The sequence below is a fragment of the Oncorhynchus gorbuscha genome, linkage group LG13 (genome assembly GCF_021184085.1).
Source record: "Oncorhynchus gorbuscha isolate QuinsamMale2020 ecotype Even-year linkage group LG13, OgorEven_v1.0, whole genome shotgun sequence".
NCBI lineage: Eukaryota > Metazoa > Chordata > Actinopteri > Salmoniformes > Salmonidae > Oncorhynchus > Oncorhynchus gorbuscha.
The window spans coordinates 9,410,309-9,422,808 of record NC_060185.1 but is presented as its reverse complement, the minus strand read 5'-3'; the positions used below and the strand labels follow the sequence as shown (position 1 = coordinate 9,422,808).

General features: G+C 49.4%; 1 protein-coding gene across 2 annotated transcripts in view; it reads left to right on the top strand.

Moving 5' to 3' along the window:
- Window positions 1–12,500, top strand: part of LOC123992489 (protein-tyrosine sulfotransferase 1-like) — a 78,224-nt gene that overhangs the window by 30,655 nt on the left and 35,069 nt on the right. For both annotated transcript variants that reach the window (XM_046293659.1, XM_046293660.1), the window contains exon 3: window positions 10,355–10,553. In XM_046293659.1, coding sequence (XP_046149615.1) covers window positions 10,355–10,553 — 199 coding nt within the window. The remainder of the gene's footprint in view (window positions 1–10,354; window positions 10,554–12,500) is intronic.

Genomic DNA, 12,500 nt, shown 5'->3' with positions numbered 1-12,500 from the left:
GCTCTCTCTCTACACCATTACCATCAATTACATGGCTGTGGTTTAGGGAAGGAAGGGCTCTCTCTACACCATTACCATCAATTACATGGCTGTGGTTTAGGGAAGGAAGGACTCTCTCTCTACACCATTACCATCAATTACATGGCTGTGGTTTAGGGAAGGAAGGGCTCTCTCTCTACACCATTACCATCAATTACATGGCTGTGGTTTAGGGAAGGAAGGCTGTGGTTTAGGGAAGGAAGGACTCTCTCTCTACACCATTACCATCAATTACATGGCTGTGGTTTAGGGAAGGAAGGGCTCTCTCTACACCATTACCATCAATTACATGGCTGTGGTTTAGGGAAGGAAGGACTCTCTCTCTGTCCTTCCTTCAGTGATCCAGAACACCACCCAGGGTGGATGAGCAGAGCACTAGGCCCAGCTATGAATAATTGAGAAACAGCCACAACCCATTAAGTGGCCCTTGCCCCCTCCCCCCCCATATCTCCCCCCTATACCCCCCCAAGGCCAGAGGAACGACATGACTCTCTCTCCTCACCTCGTATCTCAACCTTACTGAAGGATATGGTCCAAGGTCCCTCCCCTCAGGCCTTCTTCTCCACTGGGGTTTAAGAGAAAAGGGGCAAGGAGAGAGGATGCAAGGAGAGAGGATGCAAGGAGAGAGGATGCAAGGAGAGAGGATGCAAGGAATCGATGAGCGATGGCATGAGAAAGAAGCAAGGACCATCCTTGGCTGCCAACCCCTGAGTCTGGTAGTCATTCAGCTGGAGAAGCTGAGAACAGGAAGTAAAACCGGTGTAAAGGAAGACCTCTGCTCACATCCTTTGTTAGTAGCTTTAAGTTGTAAAGCCAGGGCTCAAGCCATCCCATTCTGAGACAATTACCCGTCATTATGACGTCAACATTCTAACAGTCTAATAAATACATTTTCGTACAATATATGCTGTGGAAGGTAGCGGGCGGAAGGTAGCGGGTAGCGGGCGGGAGGTAGCGGGCGGGAGGTAGCGGGCGGGAGGTAGCGGGCGGGAGGTAGCGGGCGGGAGGTAGCGGGCGGGAGGTAGCGGGCGGGAGGTAGCGGGTAGCGGGCGGAAGGTAGCATGTAGAAGGTAACGGGAGGGAGGTAACGGGAGGAAGGTAACGGGAGGAAGGTAACGGGAGGAAGGTAACGGGAGGAAGGTAACGGGAGGAAGGTAACGGGAGGAAGGTAAAGGACAGTATGTAATAGGACCATAACAGTTTCAACCTCGACCAGCAGCAGTTGGCAAGCTCCCTTTTTATTCTCCATTCTCTATACCCTGACTCCTCCAACCCACTCCTCTGGGTAGTCACTAAAGGTACCCTATTCTCTACATAGTGCACTATATAGGGAATAGGGTGCTATTAGGGATACAGACCAGTGTTTGGTCCGTAGGTGGAGAAGATGGAAGACGTCTGGTGACTCACCACCACCCAGGAAATACAAGATAATTGTTTAGTCCTCAGTGGAACAAAAGTACAGGAGAAAAGAGTGGAGTGGAGAGGGAGAGGGGGAGGACTGGGTGGGAGGGGGAGGACTGGGTGAAAGGGGGTTGAAGGAGGAGAGGAGTGGGTGGAAGTGGGGAGGAGTGGGAGAGGTTATAATGGAGTGGATGAAAGGAGGGAGTGGGGGAGGACAGTATGAGAGGGGGGAGGGGAGGGTTATAAAGGAGGGAGTGGGGGAGGACAGTATGAGAGGGGGGAGTGGGAGAGGTTATAAAGGAGGGAGTGGGGGAGGACAGTATGAGAGGGGGGTTATAAAGGAGAGGTTATAATGGAGGGAGTGGGGGGAGGACAGTATGAGAGGGGGGAGAGAGGTTATAATGGAGGGAGTGGGGGGGGAGGACAGTATGAGAGGGGGGAGTGGGAGAGGTTATAAAGGAGGGAGTGGGGGGAGGACAGTATGAGAGGGGGGAGTGGGAGAGGTTATAATGGAGGGAGTGGGGGAGGACAGTATGAGAGGGGGGGTGGGAGAGGTTATAAAGGAGGGAGTGGGGGAGGACAGTATGAGAGGGGGGAGTGGGAGAGGTTATAAAGGAGGGAGTGGGGGAGGACAGTATGAGAGGGGGAGTGGGAGAGGTTATAAAGGAGGGAGTGGGGGGAGGACAGTATGAGAGGGGGGAGTGGGAGAGGTTATAAAGGAGGGAGTGGGGGGGGAGGACAGTATGAGAGGGGGGGAGTGGGAGAGGTTATAAAGGAGGGAGTGGGGGAGGACAGTATGAAAGGGGGAGTGGGAGGAGGTTATAAAGGAGGGAGTGGGGGGGGAGGACAGTATGAGAGGGGGAGAGGTTATAAAGGAGGGAGTGGGGGGAGGACAGTATGAGAGGGGGGGAGAGGTTATAAAGGAGGGAGTGGGGGGGGGGAGGACAGTATGAGAGGGGGAGTGGGAGAAGGAGATTTGTTTATTTCACTTTTGTATATTATCTACTTCACTTGCATTTGGCAATGTGAAACATGTGTTAACATGTTTCTCAATTTTCCCCTTGAATTGAATTGAAAGGGTGAAGGAGGGAGAGTGGGGGGATGATAGAATGGGGGAGTGGGTGAGTGGGGGAGGGCAGAAGAAAGGGGGAGTAGGGGAGGGGGTAAAATGTCGGTATATGACGACAAACACAAACACTCTCACACGGGGAGTGGGAGGTTATAAAGGAGGGAGTGGGGGAGGACCACCCACCCATACATATTCTCTCACACACCCTTACGTACTCTCACACACACACCCACCCACCCATACATATTCTCTCACACACCCTAGAATGGACGTACTCAGAAGAAAGGGGGAGTCACACACACACACACACACCCATACGTACTCACACACACACACACACACACACACACACACACACACACACACACACACACACACACACACACACACACACACACATTCGTACTCTCTCACACACACACACCCATACATACTCTCTCACACACACCCACCCATACATTCTCTCTCACACACACACACACCCACCCATACATACTCTCTCACACACACCCACCCATACGTACTCTCACACACACCCACCCATACATTCTCTCTCACACACACACACACCCACCCATACATACTCTCTCACACACACCCACCCATACGTACTCTCACACACACACCCACCCATACGTACTCTCTCTCACACACCCACCCATACGTACTCTCACACACACACACACCCATACGTACTCTCTCTCACACACACCCACACACACATACCCATGCGTACTCTCACACACCCACCCATACGTGCTCTCTCTCACACACCCACCCATACGTACTCTCTCTCACACACCCACCCATACGTACTCTCTCTCACACACCCACCCATACGTACTCTCACACACACACACACCCATACGTACCCTCTCTCACACACACCCACACACACATACCCATGCGTACTCTCACACACACACCCACCCATACGTACTCTCTCTCACACACCCACCCATACGTACTCTCTCTCACACACCCACCTATACGTACCCTCTCTCACACACACACACCCATACGTACCCTCTCTCACACACACACACCCATGCGTACTCTCAAACACACACACACACACACACACACACACACACACACACACACACACACACACACACACACACACACACACACACACACACACACACTCACACTCACACACATCTCCTTGCTCATCTCTCTTGGAGGTCGTTGAGGCTGAAAGCTTGTTGTCTGTTTTATATTTTAATCTATTTGGAGCAGCTGCAGATGACAGATGACACCCTGATGAGTTAATTTAGTGTTCAATATTCATGCCTTTTACCATCTCTCCCTCCCTCCATCTCTCCCTCCATCTCTCCCTCCCTCCATCTCTCCCTCCATCTCTCCCTCCCTCCCTCCCTCACTCCATCTCTCCATCTCTCCCTCACTCCATCTCTCCCTCACTCCATCTCTCCCTCACTCCATCTCTCCCTCACTCCATCTCTCCCTCACTCCATCTCTCCCTCACTCACTCCATCTCTCCCTCACTCACTCCATCTCTCCCTCACTCACTCCATCTCTCCCTCACTCACTCCATCTCTCCCTCACTCACTCAATCTCTCCATCTCTCCCTCCCTCAATCTCTCCCTCCCTCAATCTCTCCCTCCCTCCATCTCTCCCTCACTCAATCTCTCCCTCACTCAATCTCTCCATCTCTCCCTTCCTCCATCTCTCCCTCCCTCCATCTCTCCCTCACTCCATCTCTCCCTCACTCACTCCATCTCTCCCTCACTCACTCCATCTCTCCCTCACTCACTCCATCTCTCCCTCACTCACTCCATCTCTCCCTCACTCACTCCATCTCTCCCTCACTCACTCCATCTCTCCCTCACTCACTCCATCTCTCCCTCCCTCCATCTCTCCATCTCTCCATCTCTCCCTCCCTCCCTCACTCCATCTCTCCCTCACTCCATCTCTCCCTCCCTCCCTCACTCCCTCCCTCCCTCACTCCATCTCTCCCTCACTCCATCTCTCCCTCACTCCATCTCTCCCTCACTCCATCTCTCCCTCCCTCACTCCATCCCTCCCTCACTCCATCTCTCCCTCCCTCACTCCATCTCTCCCTCCCTCACTCCATCTCTCCCTCCCTCACTCCATCTCTCCCTCCCTCACTCCATCTCTCACTCACTCACTCCATCCCTCACTCACTCACTCACTCCATCCCTCACTCACTCACTCCATCTCTCCCTCAGTCACTCCATCTCTCCCTCCATCTCTCCCTCCCTCACTCCATCTCTCCCTCCCTCACTCCATCTCTCCCTCCCTCACTCCATCTCTTCCTCCCTCACTCCATCTCTCCCTCCCTCACTCCATCTCTCCCTCACTCACTCCATCTCTCCCTCACCGGCAACCCCAGCTGTGACCTAGCTAGCCGGCAACCCCAGCTGTGACCTGGCTAGCCGGCAACCCCAGCTGTGACCTGGCTAGCCGGCAACCCCAGCTGTGACCTGGCTAGCCGGCAACCCCAGCTGTGACCTGGCTAGCCGGCAACCCCAGCCGTGACCTGGCTAGCCGGCAACCCCAGCCGTGACCTGGCTAGCCGGCAACCCCAGCCGTGACCTGGCTAGCCGGCAACCCCAGCCGTGACCTAGCTAGCCGGCAACCCCAGCCGTGACCTAGCTAGCCGGCAACCCCAGCCGTGACCTAGCTAGCCGGCAACCCCAGCCGTGACCTAGCTAGCCGGCAACCCCAGCCGTGACCTAGCTAGCCGGCAACCCCAGCCGTGACCTAGCTAGCCGGCAACCCCAGCCGTGACCTAGCTAGCCGGCAACCCCAGCCGTGACCTAGCTAGCCGGCAACCCCAGCCGTGACCTAGCTAGCCGGCAACCCCAGCTGTGACTCTTGTCATTTCTCAGAATGTGTGTATTTCTTGGGACCGTTATAACAGCGTAGCTAACTGACACCACCGAGGAGAGGAGGCAGAGACTCTTGCCTTTCCGTGCTTGTCATTTCTCTAAATGTATTTAATTGCTAGGTTCTCCCCCCCCCTCCCTCCCCAATATTTTTGACTTAGTTAAGTTGTCTTGACAGTGTAGCTGAGATCACTAAGGAGATGAGGCAGAGACTCATATCTGTCATTCCTCAGAATTAGTTTATTAGTTAGTTTCCCGCCTCCACAATCTGTTCATGAGATACCAAGGTCAAGCAGAAGATGCCCCTCTCTCTCTCTTTCTCTCTCTCTCTCTCTCTTTCTCTCTCTCTCTCTTTCCCTCTCTCTCTCTCTCTTTCCCTCTCTCTCTCTCTCTTTCCCTCTCTCTCTTTCCCTCTCTCTCTCTCTCTCTCTCTTTCCCTCTCTCTCTCTCTCTCTCTCTTTTCTCTCTCTCTCTCTCTCTCTCTCTCTCTCTTTCTCTTTCTCTTTCTCTCTTTCTCTTTCTCTCTTTTTCTCTTTCTCTTTTCTCTTTCTCTCTTTGTCTCTCCCTCTCTCTTTATCTCTCTCTTTCCCTCTCTCTCTCGATCTCTCTGCATGCAAGAAGAGTCTGTGTGGAAATGGCGACATGGCGGAAGCTCCCTCCGTGAAGTCAACCAGACAGGTGGTGGAGGGGTCCGTGCTGCACTACCGGGATGTTGGCGCTCCCTGTATTAGCCTCCCATAGAGAAGTGTGTTAGTGATCTACAGTGAAGGATTATTCACGGGGCTATCGCCTTGATCCATCAGTGTCTGTTCTGTGGGGAGGATTCCATGCGTCATCAATTTAATTTATTGTTACAGGTTGGTAGGGGTGTTTTCTGTCCTCGGTTGTGTGGTGGACAGGCCTGGGGTAGGGACTGACTCTGGACCTGTATGTTGGAGGGCCTCGGTATACTGTAACCAATAGGGGAAGGTACTGTCCTAGGTAGTTGCTTATTGGTGCAGACCAGGAAACAGGAGATGCAGGGAAGGGGTGTAGGGACGCCAGAGCTGTGCTGCTGGGGCTGGTGTAGGGACGCCAGAGCTGTGCTGCTGGGGCTGGTGTAGGGACGCCAGAGCTGTGCTGCTGGGGCTGGTGTAGGGACCCCAGAGCTGTGCTGCTGGGGCTGGTGTAGGGACGCCAGAGCTGTGCTGCTGGGGCTGGTGTAGGGACGCCAGAGCTGTGCTGCTGGGGCTGGTGTAGGGACCCCAGAGCTGTGCTGCTGGGGCTGGTGTAGGGACGCCAGAGCTGTGCTGCTGGTGTAGGGACGCCAGAGCTGTGCTACTGGGGCTGGTGTAGGCTCAGCTCAAAAGGGGGCTTGGGTTCTAACTTTCTAGGTCTGTTATAATTTAGTCAAGTTTGTGCTTTTAATTATGTCTGTCTCTCCCTCTCTCTATATCTCAATGATTGATAGACAACTGTTTTTGTTCAACTCTGGAGGACAAAGGAAGGACAATACGATGGTTTCTGAAAGCGCAAGAGAAAGTCTGCAGTCCAAACACCCACTTAGAGAGAGGGTGAGTTTAGGCCGAGGGGACAACTTAGGCCGAGGGGACAACTTAGGCCGAGGGGACAACTTAGGCCGAGGGGACAACTTAGGCCGAGGGGACAACTTAGGCCGAGGGGACAACTTAGGCCGAGGGGGCAACTTAGGCCGAGGGGGCAACTTAGGCCGAGGGGGAGAGAGAAAATATGGAGCGATATCTATATAGCAAAACAAACTGATAGACTCTGAGGAACAAACATGACTCATTCTGACCTTGAGAGAGAACAACGTAAAACACCAAATAATGCAGAGCAGAATTGGGCCGAAATCGCTAACTATCAAAATCCAGAAAAGAGCAGTTCAATTCTACCACCACCTAAAAGGAAGCGATTCCCAAATCTTCCATAACAAAGCAATCACCTATAGAGAAATGAACCTGGAGAAGAGTTCCCTAAGCAAGCTGGTCCTGGGGCTCTGTTCACAAACAGAGCCCCAGGACAGCAATATAATTAGACACAACCAAATCATAAGAAAACAAAAAAGATAATTACTTGACATATTGGAAAGAATTAACTAAACAACAGAGCAAACTAGAATGCTGTTTGGCCCTAAACAGAGAGTACACAGTGGCAGAATACCTGACCACGGTGACTGACCCAATACTTAAGGAAAGCTTTGACTATGTACAGACTCAGTGAGCATAGCCTTGCTATTGAGAAAGGCCGCCGTATGCAAACCTGGCTCTCAAGAGAAGACACGCTATGGACAGACTCAGTGAGCATAGCCTTGCTACTGAGAAAGGCCGCCGTAGGCAGACCTGGCTCTCAAGAGAAGACACGCTACAGACTCAGTGAGCATAGCCTCAAGAAAGGCAAGACCTGGCTCTCAAGAGAAGACACGCTATGGACAGACTCAGTGAGCATAGCCTTGCTACTGAGAAAGGCCGCCGTAGGCAGACCTGGCTCTCAAGAGAAGACAGGCTATGCGCTCACTGCCCACAAAATGAAGTGGAAACTGAGCTGCACTTCATACATTTCCCTCAGTAAATACAACCTATATTTATGTTTATTTATTTTCCCTTATATACATGACATTTGTAATATATTTTGGAATTCTTGTTTACAGTTTTTTTGTATTGTTTATTTTACTTTTGTTTATCAAGTTCACTTGCTTTGGCAATGTTAACATACGTTTCCCATGAGAGAGATTTCATTGGCTGATTAGGGCCCCATGTGTAAAGAATAAGACTAGTTAACTTCGGGCAAGTCAAAAACAAAAGGGTACCAGCATTCAGCTCATGGCCCACACATACTGTACTGTAGAAAGAACGACAACAGACGGCTTGAATGTCAATGTGAGTCGAACCTCAGACATCGTCTTATACGCTCAATTATAAAGAGGAAGAGAGAAAAGAAATACCTTCTCCAGAATCTATTTAGACTGTCAACGCCCTAGTCTACGCCCTACGTAGGGAACAGAGCCCTATGGTCCTGGTCAAAAATAGTGCACTATGTAGGGAACAGAGCCCTTAGGTCCTGGTCAAAAGTAGTGCACTATGTAGGGAACAGAGCCCTATGGTCCTGGTCAAAGGTAGTGCACTATGTAGGGGACAACTTGAGAAAATAAGCCTTCTTTACATTACCATGTTGGTGATTTGAATCAAGGCTTGGGGATGGCTGTCCACTCTCCTGCTGATTTGATTGGAGGCTGGGAGATGGCTGTCCACTCTCCTGCTGATTTGAATGGAGGCTGGGAGATGGCTGTCCACTCTCCTGCTGATTTGAATGGAGGCTGGGAGATGGCTGTCCACTCTCCTGCTGATTTGAATGGAGGCTGGGAGATGGCTGTCCACTCTCCTGCTGATTTGAATGGAGGCTGGGAGATGGCTGTCCACTCTCCTGCTGATTTGAATGGAGGCTGGGAGATGGCTGTCCACTCTCCTGCTGATTTGAATGGAGGCTGGGAGATGGCTGTCCACTCTCCTGCTGATTTGAATGGAGGCTGGGGGATGGCTGTCCACTCTCCTGCTGATTTGAATGGAGGCTGGGGGATGGCTGTCCACTCTCCTGCTGATTTGAATGGAGGCTGGGAGATGGCTGTCCACTCTCCTGCTGATTTGGGCCCAGATCCACTCAGTGGAGGTCGGTAATGTTGTCCTAATGTCTCGTCTCCTTGCTCATATAAAGGAACCAGAATGCATGGAGACACAGACATGGGGACAGGGGCTTGACCTGATACAGTGAGAGAGACCCATAGCTCAATGGAAAGAGAATACACATGCTCAGCCCATTAACTGTGAGGCCTGGAGCTGGAGAGAGGCTGGAGCTTGGGGGCCATCTTTAATTCTGTCCCATGATCCAGTTAGAGCCAATTAGTTTGCAGTTAGCTGCCTGCAGTGACACGGGCTGGTCCACTGAGCCATCCTGGGCAAGCTTAATAATGCTAACACCATGCTATCAAGGGATAATGTTGAACTGTTCCTTAGCAATGCTAACACCATGCTATCAAGGGATACTGTTGAACAATCCCTTAACAATGCTAACACCATGCTATCAAGGGATACTGGTGAACAATCCCTTAATAATGCTAACACCATGCTATCAAGGGATACTGTTGAACAATCCCTTAATAATGCTAACACCATGCTATCAAGGGATAATGTTGAACCGTTCCTTTGCAATGCTAACACCATGCTATCAAGGGATACAGTTGAACCATCCCTTAACAATGCTAACACCATGCTATCAAGGGATACTGTTGAACAATCCCTTAACAATGCTAACACCATGCTATCAAGGGATACTGTTGAACAATCCCTTAATAATGCTAACACCATGCTATCAAGGGATAATGTTGAACCGTTCCTTTGCAATGCTAACACCATGCTATCAAGGGATACAGTTGAACCATCCCTTAACAATGCTAACACCATGCTATCAAGGGATACAGTTGAACCATCCCTTAATAATGCTAACACCATGCTATCAAGGGATACAGTTGAACCATCCCTTAATAATGCTAACACCATGCTATCAAGGGATAATGTTGAACCGTCCCTTAATAATGCTAACACCATGCTATCAAGGGATACAGTTGAACCATCCCTTAATAATGCTAACACCATGCTATCACCATGCTATCAAGGGTAACAATCTAACGTGGATGACACTGGTGTTGTTCAACTAGCAGTGCCTTTAGAGGATGCTGGTGTGTGTTCATCTGTGTTCATCTGTTAGATCACCTCCAAAAAGCAGCCTTTCTTCTTCTCTTGTTAGAGGTATTCAGGAAGTAGATTTCCATCTCATTGTTCTCACTAATCCAACTATCAGTGGGTACCAGTACCTCAAGCAAGGATGCCTTGAATGATGCTAGCTAGTCAATGGTCTTCTATGGGGGGACACGCCACAATGCTAACCTCTTGCTAACTGTGGTTTCTCTCTCTCTCTGCAGGGTGGAGAGGTCTACAGACCAGGTGATCAAGCCGGTCAACGTGGAGGCCTTATCCAAGTGGGTGGGCAAGATCCCTGTGGACGTACTGAGAGACATGCCCGTCATCGCCCCCATGTTGTCCCGTCTGGGGTATGACCCCCACGCCAACCCTCCCAACTACGGCCGGCCAGACCCCAAGGTCCTTGACAACACCAGGAGGGTGAGTGGGGAAACGAATGACAGTGACCTGTCAACCCACAACACATGCCTCAAACACACAACTCTAGTGTACTGAGAAACACTGGGACGCATGTTAAACACACTCCCATACACACAATGCATTCCAATGCATTCCGATGCTTTCCAATGCATTCCGATGCATTCCAATGCTTTCCGATGCATTCCGATGCTTTCCGATGCATTCCACAAAGGATCTGAAGTTTCCTCTGAAGCAGGAAGCAGATCTGAGAATTGTATTCTTAGGTTCCCAGGACTCTTTCTCTAGTTGCATCGCCTTTCAAATCGCCTGTCCAATCTCGGACTCCCATTAAATTACCTGTCCAATCTCTGACTCCCATTAAATTACCTGTCCAATCTCTGACTCCCATTAAATTACCTGTCCAATCTCTGACTCCCATTAAATTACCTGTCCAATCTCTGACTCCCATTAAATTACCTGTCCAATCTCTGACTCCCATTAAATTACCTGTCCAATCTCTGACTCCCATTAAATTACCTGTCCAATCTCTGACTCCCATTAAATTACCTGTCCAATCTCTGACTCCCATTAAATTACCTGTCCAATCTGACTCCCATTAAATTACCAGTCCAATCTCTGACTCTCATTAAATTACCTGTCCAATCTCTGACTCTCATTAAATTACCTGTCCAATCTCTGACTCTCATTAAATTACCTGTCCAATCATCTGCCTCCTAGTTAAATGACCTGTTGAGTTAATATCTGTATTCAAATAATTAATTCCCATTTGAAATTAATTGCCACCTGCTGATTTAGCATCTGTCTCAATTCAGTGATCATATCCAAATATATATATATATATATATATATATATATATATACATATATATATATATATATATATATATATATATATATTTCTAAACATTTTTTTGACTAGACAAGTCCATTAAGAACAAATTCTTATTTAAAATGACGGCCTACACCGGCCAAACCCTAACGATGCTGGGCCAATTGTTCGCTGCCCTATAGGACTCCCAATCACAGCCGAATGTGATACAGCCTGGATTCGAACCAGGGACAGTAGTGATGCCTCTTGCACTGAAATAGAGTGCCTTAGACCACTGCCCAAGTCCCACCCAGTCCCATCCTCCACATCTACCAGACAGACCTGTATGTGAGAGTCCTTCTACTCTAGTACACTCGCTGACCCAGCCAGACGTCTTTGGTGCTGGAAAGTGGCGAGCACACGGGCCTCTATTTCTGGGGCAGAATATGTTTTATTCAGCGAGGAGCCCTGGTATCGGGTGTCTCTCAAGCCTCTCTCTTCAGATTTCTTATCTCTGATCCCGTGGAGCATATTCAGTCTGTTTATTTTGATGTCTCTTGTTCAGGATTTAAACTGATACATTCCAGTACTGTAGGCCCCGGAGGACCAATGACCTATGTGTTGTGTAAACGTTCATCTGATTAGCATCTCTCCTTCTCCGTCGACATGTTCTCATGTGATCTCTGAACCTCACCTCCACCCTGCTTGGCGTCAGTTCCAGGTTCTATACCATCTCTGTGTATAGATATATACATATATACATATCTATCTATTAGAGATTTAAGTTTTCTTTTAAAGTTACAGCCTTATTGTAAATGATTAAATCGTTTTTTCCCCCTCACCAATCTACACACAATACCCCATAATGCCATCACAATACCCCATAATGCCATCACAATACCCCATAATGCCATCACAATACCCCATAATGCCATCACAATACCCCATAATGCCATCACAATACCCCATAATGACATCACAATACCCCAAAATGCCAAAGCATAATTTTTTTTATTAACAAATGTATATAAAGCATAATTTTTTTTTATTAACAAATGTATATAACAAATGTATAAAAAAAAGTAAACCTATCACATTTACATAAGTATTCAGACACTTTACTCAGTACTTTGTTGAAG